Source organism: Anolis sagrei, chromosome X, assembly GCF_037176765.1.
Source record: "Anolis sagrei isolate rAnoSag1 chromosome X, rAnoSag1.mat, whole genome shotgun sequence".
NCBI classification, from domain to species: Eukaryota; Metazoa; Chordata; class Lepidosauria; order Squamata; family Dactyloidae; genus Anolis; species Anolis sagrei.
In genome coordinates, this window is record NC_090034.1 from 89407982 (window position 1) to 89417882 (window position 9901).

General features: G+C 40.6%; 1 protein-coding gene across 1 annotated transcript in view; it reads left to right on the top strand.

Moving 5' to 3' along the window:
- The window catches only part of LOC132780216 (IgGFc-binding protein-like), a 92049-nt gene extending 84499 nt beyond the window's left edge, over nt 1-7550 (top strand). Inside the window, exons 40-44 of the mRNA XM_067460755.1 lie at nt 115-713; nt 2342-2912; nt 3040-3239; nt 4806-5183; nt 6759-7550. Of these exons, the coding sequence (XP_067316856.1) occupies nt 115-713; nt 2342-2912; nt 3040-3239; nt 4806-5183; nt 6759-7046 (2036 nt within the window). The 3' untranslated portion in view covers nt 7047-7550. The remainder of the gene's footprint in view (nt 1-114; nt 714-2341; nt 2913-3039; nt 3240-4805; nt 5184-6758) is intronic.
- The last annotated feature ends 2351 nt before the right edge of the window (nt 7551-9901 follow it).

Genomic DNA, 9901 nt, shown 5'->3' on the forward strand with positions numbered 1-9901 from the left:
TTACTGTGTATGATATCCCCAACAGAATTATTATATATTCATCTTTGTATTTTCTGGTGCTTATATTCCAAGCATCAGTAAAAAAAAATTTTTTTCTTTACCTCTCTCTTCCAGGCCTTTCTTGCCCTCTTCATTCCCACTATGAACTCTGTGGAAGTGGCTGCCCTACCACATGCCAGAGTCTCTCCAATCCAAAATCATGTGATATTCCATGTACTGAAGGATGCTTTTGTGACCCAGGATTCCTCTTAAGTGGGAGCCAATGTGTTTCTCAAGCTAAGTGTGGATGTTTACATGAAGGCCAGTATTACAAGCAAGGAGAAACGTTCTTCCCCAGCAGAAGTTCCTGTGAAAATAAGTGTCGTTGCAATGACAATGGAGCAATCATGTGCGAAGACTTCTCCTGTGGAGCTGGGGAAGAGTGTAGGACAGAAAATGGCATCCAAGGCTGCTATCCCACTGCATATGGCACCATGAAAGTCTTTGATGATCCTCATTTTATTTCTTTTGATGGGAGAAGTTTTGATTTCCATGGCTCCTGCACATACATCTTAGCTCAAGTTTGCAACAAGAATCCTCGACTAATGGATTTCTCTGTGTTGGTGGAGAATGAGAAACTTGATGACAGACCTTTAATTCTGATAAAAACTGTCGTAATCTCAGTACATGGATATAGGGTAGTCCTTCAGAGGGGTATACAATGGGAAACAGTGGTAAGTGGCTTTAATGCTAAGGCAGTAGACTACTTGATGCAACACTGTCATGAAATGTATTTATTTATTAAGAGAATTTCTATCCCGTCCTTCTCACCTCCAAGGAGAGATTCAGGACGGCTACCAACAGGCACCATTCGATGCCAAACAATACACAACATAAAATACATTTAACCTAGATTAAAAACAGTTATAAATACATAAAAACAATTGACCATTTCTTGTCATCCTCCGAATAATCCATAGCCATCAGTTCAATAGTCCATTAAAGCCATCTTCAATCCATTGCCATCCACAAAAACAGTCGGTTAAAACCATTTATTGTGCAAATGCTTGATCCCTTAACCAAGATTTTAGCTTTTTCCAGAAGGTCATGAGGGAGGGGGCAGATCTCATCCCATTAGGGAGGGCGTTCCACAGCTGAGGGGCCACCACCCAGAAGGCCCTGCCTCTCATTCCCACCAACTGTGATTGTGATGGCGGTGGGACCAAGAGCAGGGTCTCTCCAAACAATCTTAAGGTCCTTGGGAATTTGTAGAGGGAGATATGTTCAGACAGGTAAGCTGGACCAGAGCCGTTCATGAAAGAGACATCAAACTACTGATAGGAAGCAGAACTGCACTCTTTTTTTTCCAAAATAATTTTTATTGGTAAATGGCATCAAAAACCTTAAACAAGCACATCTTGGACAAACAAATGATTAAAATAACCTAGACATACCTATGATACTGGTTCTTGGTACAGTGAAAGTAGGTGAACATCGTAAAAAGAACAGTAGGAATGTAAGAGTGTATGGGAAGGAAAAAAGAGAAAAAAGAGGGGAAAAGTAAAGAGACCAGCATCAATACAAATGTACATTTATACGTTTTCCCTTATCACTGCACTCTTGACCTTCCTTTTTACTCGACACATTCAGAACAATGCTTGCATCTACTGAGGATGAGGACCTTATCACATGGAGGTCCAGAAGCCTGGAGACAGCAGGGGATATCATGGGAAACTGTGGGGCGATGCCAGCTTCATCCCCTTTTGGGTCGTGGGGTGCTATCCCATGCCATTTCCCTGCTGTCCCCTGCTTGCTTGTGTGTTGTCCCTGGCTTCTTCAATGAGGACACAGGTACACATCTGACTCCTCGCTAGTCAGAAATGCTCCTACTGTTGATGAGATCTGTTGCTTTGATATGCTGGAGAACACATCAAAAGATGTTGGGCAATATGGAAAATATTTAGATTTGCACAAAACACAATTACAATTTAGTGCAAAGCCAAAGAAAATTTGATTTTTTTTACAAAAAGAAATCCAAAATGCAAAACTGCAAGAAACATTTATAATCTCACAAAACTAGGGAAAACTCTTTGAAGTGTTTCATTCTTACATGTAAGAAAAAAGTGAAGGTTAGATACCTGAAGTAGGTACCCTGTAGATGCTAGCACTTGGTCAAGTAGAATGCACAACACTGGCAAGTCGAAAGCTCAATTCAACTTCTTGTATAGTGTCCTTTTTACAAAATTAATGGATGGAGGAGATCAATCTGTGTATCACTAGTACTAACATGTATATAAGTATACAGTTCCAGGTTGTTTTCCCCAAGTCTAAGGCCTAGCTTTGTTTTCTGTCATTTCTACAGTTGGATGGAAAATCCTACACTCTGCCAGTGAACAAAGGGAATGGAAAACTCTGGATCACTCAGGAGGGGAATAACATCATTGTCCAATCCTCCTTTGGCCTCACAGTCCTCTATGACACTTCTTCTTTTGTCCATGTGTCCATCCCTAGCAACTACCAGGGACACATGTGTGGCTTGGGAGGCAACTTCAATGGAGACAAGAGGGATGATTTCATGCTACCCAATGGAGTAGTCACTGAAAATATGGAAGAGTTTGGGGCCTCCTGGAAGGTCCCTGTGGATGGTGCCATTTGCTCTGATGGCTGTGGGGAGAAATGCCCCACCTGTACAGCAGCCAAGACTGAACCATACAAGGCTGAGACCTCCTGTGGAATGATGCTATCCAAATCAGGCCCATTCAGAGATTGTCACTCTTTGGTGAGACCTACTGAGTACTATGCACACTGCCTCTATGCTATGTGTGCAACTGATGGGACACAAGAATCTCTCTGTCGGAGTCTTCAGGCCTATGTGACTGCATGCCAAACATCAGGAGCCAAGATTACAGCTTGGAGAACAACCTCTTTCTGCCGTAAGTTCAGAATACGAAAATACATTTTTCCTCACAGTTAATCATAAAGATTACAATCCAAGTTCCCTTTCTATGGAAAAGATAATACTGAGCAAATGTAACTCCCTATTCCCAAATGTCTCCACAGCTCTCACTTGCCCAGCTAACAGCCACTACAAGACCTGCACCGCAGTTTGTGATTTCAGTTGTGCCAGTCTATCCACTCCAATCCAGTGCACAAAGAGGTGCTTTGAAGGCTGCCAATGTGATGAGGGCTATGTGTTTGATGGAGCCACATGCGTACCAATGGACAGATGTGGTTGTATGCGGGATGGGATCTATCACAAGGTAAACTGTAAACCAGAGATATTGCTTCCACCCTTTGCTTCAGAAAATCTTCAAAACTTCTGACTTAATGTGGCCAAATGCTTCAATCGGTTGCATCAAGATCGGCGATGGAAACATTGGAGGATTGGAGAACTATTGATGGGTTTTACCTATAGTTAGCCTGCTTTTTGTGATAAAGTCCTAAGAATAGAAAAAAAAATCCCTAATTAAAAGCTGAATTGTATCTCACACTAGAGAACTGAAGCAGACATGTCCATTCAACTTTAGTGAGGACTGTATAAACTTATCCCTGCCTTCTTGTTTATGAATGCTTGAATGAAGGAATTCAATGGGCCGGGCTGTAGCACAGCTTGTTAATCACCAGCTGCAATAGATCACTGCTGACCGGAAGGTGACAGGGTCGAAGCCTGAGTCGAATAGAGCATCTGATTAGGTTCTTGTGGGTTTTTTCAGGCTATAGGGCCATGTTCTAGAGGCATTTCTCCTGACGTTTCGCCTGCATCTATGGCAAGCATCCTCACTACCTCTGAGGATGCTTGCCATAGATGCAGGCGAAACATCAGGAGAAATGCCTCTACAACATGGCCCTATAGCCCAAATAAACCCACAAGAACCTAGTGATTCCAGCCATGAAAGCCTTCGACAATACATTGAGCATCTGATTGTTAAACCTAGCTTACAGTCCACCTAAGCAGTTCAAAAACAGCTGGGCTGTGAGTAGAGAAATTAGGAAGCATTAAAGTGGGGAAGCATATGATCAAATTACTCAGTGTCATAGTGGATGAAGCGACAGCCAGAATCAAGCATAACTTCCAGGCATCAGGCACTAAAGTGGAAATGCCAAAATACCTTTGTCTGTCTGTCTGTAGAAAACAGTATTGAATGTTTGCCATGAATGTGTGCATTGTGATCCACCCTGAGTCCCCTTCGGGTTGAGAAGGGCGGAATATAAATACTGTAAATAAATAAATAAATTCATACGTCACTGATACATAGTGATTGAAGGGTTATTTCCTGTGTAGGAAACTATGTATTGTACAGAGAAAACATGGTTTGCTGCTGCAAAAATACAATTTCTGTGCAAAAAAAATTATGGAATTTTGTGCAGAAACAAATGTGTTCTTGGCAGAATAATTACTTGACAGGTTTTTGTAATGTCTCTTTCTTTCTGGATTGTTGTGAGTTTTCTGGGCTGTACGACCATATTCCAGAAGCATTCTCTCCTGACATCTCTTTCTTCCTCTTTTAGTAGAGATACAATTAACAAAATTATTCAAGGATGAGAAATGTGAAGGTAACTTATTATGTGCCATTCCACAATCAAAGAACAATAAATGAAAATACTTTTCTTTGAGTTTTCTGGGCAATACGGCCATATTCCAGAAGCATTCTCTCCTAACATCTCTTCCTCTTTTAATAGAGATAAAACTAATGAAAGTATTCATCCTTGCATGCAAGGATGAGAAATGTGAAGGTAAATTATTATGTGCTATTGCACAATCAAAGAATAATAAATGGAAATATTTTACTTTGCTGACAACTGTTCTCTTTGGGGTTTCCCAACAGATCGGAGAGAGCTATCTCTCAAACAATTGCACAGAAAAATGTACCTGCAGCTCCTCAGGTCAACTCATCTGTATGAAAACCAGTTGTCCTGCTGGGGCAGCCTGCCAACTCAGGGACAGTGTGCCAAGCTGTGTGAAGAAGGATGGGGAGTGCAAACTCACCCCACAAGCCCAGCTCATTTCTTTTGATGGTGTCTCGGGGAAATACATGGCCAGTGGCATCTATGAAATGGCTGTTGCTTGTGATGCAGATGCCATCACCTGGTTCAGAGTGTTAGTGAGCATCAACCAGAATCATGCTGGTGTGGCAGCTGGGAAAGATGTCTACATTTACTTCCCACATGGAACCATCTTGGTCAAAAACAATGAACACATATGGGTAAGTAGAGGCATGGGGAATAATATGTACAACTTCTAGAATTCAACATAACATCCAGCATGTCTTCTTTTTAGGAACAGTTCTCTAGAATATATTCATACTATTTTAACGTTGCCATGATCACATAAAGGACATTGATGACTCTTTCCTGACAACTTTATGCCCTTGTTCTTCAGCTTTAGTTCTCTTGCCAATAGATCCTATTGCTAATTACTATATTGCTTTGAATCTAAGATGCACTCCTCACCCAATATAAACATCTCTAAAAATGAGATGCAGCTGAGTGCCCGTCCAGGCAGTACCTTTATCCCAGGAGTTCCCACATCAAAATGGAGGGTGGCCAAACACTGTTCCCAAACATAGGAGCAATCGCTACAATGTCCCAAAAAACACAAGATTTTCAGGTGCAGGAATATCCCAGTTCTGGCTCAAAAATGTGGATATTTGAATCTCTGTATGTCCCTACTCACAGAAAATACCGGATTTTTATGTTGGTTTGTTCCTGGGTTACACATGTTGATTCCTGACTGGTTGTATCCTAAAAACATGGCAACAGTTGACTAGAGGGCAAAAACTTTATCCTGGCCAGAGAAACTTCATGCTCCACATGTTAAATTAAGTTTCTGACACACAAACAAAGGTTTTGCCATGTAATCAACTTTCTCCATGTTTTAACGATAAAAGCAATGAGGAACAGACACGTATAACTTAGGAACATCACCCTGTTGTTCCATGCCACAAGCACACAACAAAACCTGTCTGCACAGATGGCCAGGCAGCTTCTAAGAAGTGGTAAGAAGGACCAAGTTTTGTTCCTGGCTTGAAAGTGTGTATTCCTGTTTGATTGAGTAGTACTGCCTTCAAAAGTAATGGTCCTACACCATAAAGTTTGTTTGTGTGCCAGAAACTTCGTTAAACATGTGGATGGCAAAGTGTGGACAATGGAGGCAAAAATCCCGGGACCAACAGGTCTGTGTGCAGACTTGCTCTCAGGTTCTGGGGTTTTTTGTTTTTGTTTTGTCCTACGTATTAAACCTGCAGGCTCTGTTGCCCCATGCGCCACTTCCCCTATTACATGGGGGAAGTACCACCCAAAAAGGACAGAAGTGTGCTAGCTCCATTGAAGCCAGCTTAGCACAAGAACTCCCGTGTTTGGGGGGGAAGCATCCAAGGACTTCCTGATTGAGGACAGGGCCTCCACCAGAAGTCACACCAGATGGCCAGTGTGGGGCTCTGACCCCCCAAAAAGGCAGAAAGTGTTCTAGGATGCTGAGTTTGGTAAGTGTGGTGAGATTTGTGAGCATGTGAATAGTCCTCTCAAAAACAAGGATGCTGAATTTGGTAAGTGTGATGAGGTTTGTAAGCATGTAAATAGTCCTCTGTGCCCTGTCCAAAACAGGACTTGTGTATGTGCAAGCTACATTTATGCATAGCATACCACTGTCAGGACATTGACCCTAGGCTGCATTTTTCCCTTATGGGGATACTGGTGTCTACTTCTAGATTTCAGGGTTTTACTGGCTTATGGGCTTCCGCACATCAACATTTCATCTCGAACTTTTTAATGTTTTCCAGGTAAATGGACGCCTGGTAACCCTACCTTTCAAGAAAACCTGTGAGGGAAGTTCTGTTTCTCTGAAGAAAGACATGACTGGAATCCATTTCGACCAGGACTCTCAGGTGCAGATTCACCTCTGTCCTGATGGGGAGGTGACTGTGAAAGTCAACGGGGACCTCGGCGGGAAGCTTTGTGCTGCATGTGGAAACTTCAATGGAGACAGATCCGATGATCTGAAGCTGCCCAACGGGGGTGCCGCAAAGAGATTTGATGAAGTCCTCAATGCCTGGGAGGTTGAAGTCTAGGAACATTGGTAGAACATTCCATGGACAGCTTTTTTTGGGACTTATAACTCTCCCGGTTCCACCTGGGCTCAGTCTGGAAGAACTGTAGGAGATGGCTGGGCAGAAGGCTGTGGGAGATTCATCATTCACTTCAGTACTCTACGTGACATTAAGAAGACCTGCCTCATTTCAGGTCTTAAGGCAGAGTCTCACTTTGATTTTCAAAGCTATGGATATTTGGAATGATCCATCTTCAGGAAAAAGCTACTTAACCCTCATGTGACCTACTGGTACTCAACCTTCATTCAAAGATGGAGCAAAGACCTACTTTGCTGCGTTTGAACCTAACCAGCTGAAAGACCAAATGGGAAAGAAAGACATTCACATTTTAATTTGTATGTTCATTTTAATGTGAATTTATAGCATTCTACACTTTCAAACCAATGTCCAAATTAAAACCCCACCTGTGAATCAAACTTTACACTTCTCCAAGTTCTGGAATAAATCTCCCCGTTCTAAAAAAAAGTATATAAAATATGCACATCTGGGGAAAGTAGAGACAAAAAATAATATTATTCAAGGTTTTCCCCTAAATGCATAAAGGAATCCTGAAGGATTTGAGACTAACTACAATAAAGGAATTTGTAGCAAAAACTTTGATCAGATGATGAAGTGGACTGGATTTAGAAAAGAATTTTTCCTTCTAAATTAGTTTCAAATGTCCTATGGAATGCCTTTACATTTTAAAAATGGATACATTAGAAGAAATGACATATAAATTGCTATTTAAAAACTATATATTATGAAATATTTTACAAAACAGTGTATAGCCAGAAAAACAGTATGTATAAATGCATGACATTCACACAAAACCGTGTACAAATTTTCATACAAACGTTTTAAAATATCAGAATGAGTGGTTCTTAACATATGAAGCATGGGGAGACAGTCTATCCCCCCCCCCCCAGTGTTTTATTAATTGATTAATTGTTCACACAAGAAGAGTAATCCAAATCCAATAAATAAATTAAGCTTTACATTTTCACTCGATATAATGTGTCTTATTTACATAACCTTATGTTAGAGGAAATAACTTATAAAAAACTATATATTACGAAATTGTTAGAAAAAAAACTGTGTATAGTCAGAAGAACAGTATATATATATGCAGGGATCATATGACATTCACACAAAACTGTGTACAAATTTTCGCACAAACTTTTTAAAAAATATCAGAATATTTATTTATCATGTCAGAAGCAAATTGAGGGTACAGTTGTAGTGTATTTAAAAATACAATGTTAAAAACTTGGCATTATAGTAAATGTCTTTTGACCAGTGGCTAGCCACTTGGAGTACCTCTGGTGTTGCTATAAGAAAATTCTCCATTGTGCATGTGGCAGGGCTCAGACTGCATTGTAATAGGTGGTCTGTGGTTTGCTCTTCTCCACACTCACATGTTGTGGACTCCACTTTGTAGCCCCATTTCTTAAGGTTGGCTCTGCATCTCATGGTGCCAGAGCACAGTCTGTTCAGTGCTTTCCAAGTCGCTCAGTCTTCTGTGTGCCCAGGAGAGAGTCTCTCATTTGGTATCAGCCATTAATTGAGGTTCTGGATTTTAGCCTGACACTTTTGGACTCTTGCTTGCTGAAGTGTTCCTGCAAGTATATAATATATTACATATAGGGACATGAGAGATGTCTCCTTGCAGGATCGTAACACATCTAGGCGTCTGCTGGGCAATGTCTTTGTAGGCAGCTGATTCTCTCACACCAGAAGCGACTTGCAGTATGCAACCAAACAATATCAGAATGAATTGTCTTTCAAATATGAAGAAAGGAGAAACATTTGTTTTGCTTAAGATTCATTTATCTTTATTTCAAGAGAAGATAAAAGTCATTCCTTGTCATAAGGAATATATATCTTTCAGGAAGAGTGGTGAATTACTTGCATATTATAAACTGCACAAATAATATTCCTATGTGGTAATAGTTCTGAGAGCAAGTCTGTAAAAGTTACTTTTGTTGATCTCAACACCCAGACCCTCCCAGCAAGGGAATTGTCAAAAATGTATCTATTCTGACATCTATTACCAATTTTTTTAAATAGAAGGGGAAAGGTTTATGGTACAGACTTCATTACTTTTACTCAAAAGCAAACACCATATATTGTATCCATGACCTCACCAGAAGGAAATTTCAGTTCAATTCAGGAGGACGTATTCCTCAGTAAGAATGCAAAGAATATCAGTTGTAAGAGTTTAACCCAGCCTATATAATAGGCCTTTGGTTCTCACTGGGATTTGGTTCCAGAGGCCCCTGTGGATGCCAAAATCTCTGGATGTTCATCACATTACATGCAATAGCATGGTAAGTCCCTTATATGATACTCCTTATAAAAGTTAGATTTATTTTTGGACAACTCCCAGCACTTGCCACCAAGATATAACAAGCAGGGACTTATTTGAGAAAATAAAAATCCCCAAAAACAAACACAAAACGCCAATTAGATTGGAAATGAGGCTTTTGCGACTAAAAGCCCCAAAAACAAAAAGCTGTAAGAAAGCTAGAGCTTTCTTCTGGCTGAAATACCCCTTTTAAAAGTCCTCTGGCACCCACCAACTTAGAAGCACTGGACTTACTTGAGGTATCTGAGGCAAGAGTATGTTGGATTAGCCCTCAGGCTTTTGTTTTAAAGATTGTTCTTTAAAATCTACGCTGCCACTATTAAGCTCTTGAATACTTCAGGGAACTGCTTTGAAAACTTCACCCGCAGAGGCACACATGAGGCAGTTGTTGTGAACCACAAAACAATAATGTTTATTTAATAGAACAGTAACAATTCAGGTAAAAAGCTTGGCTGTTTCAGAGTATTGT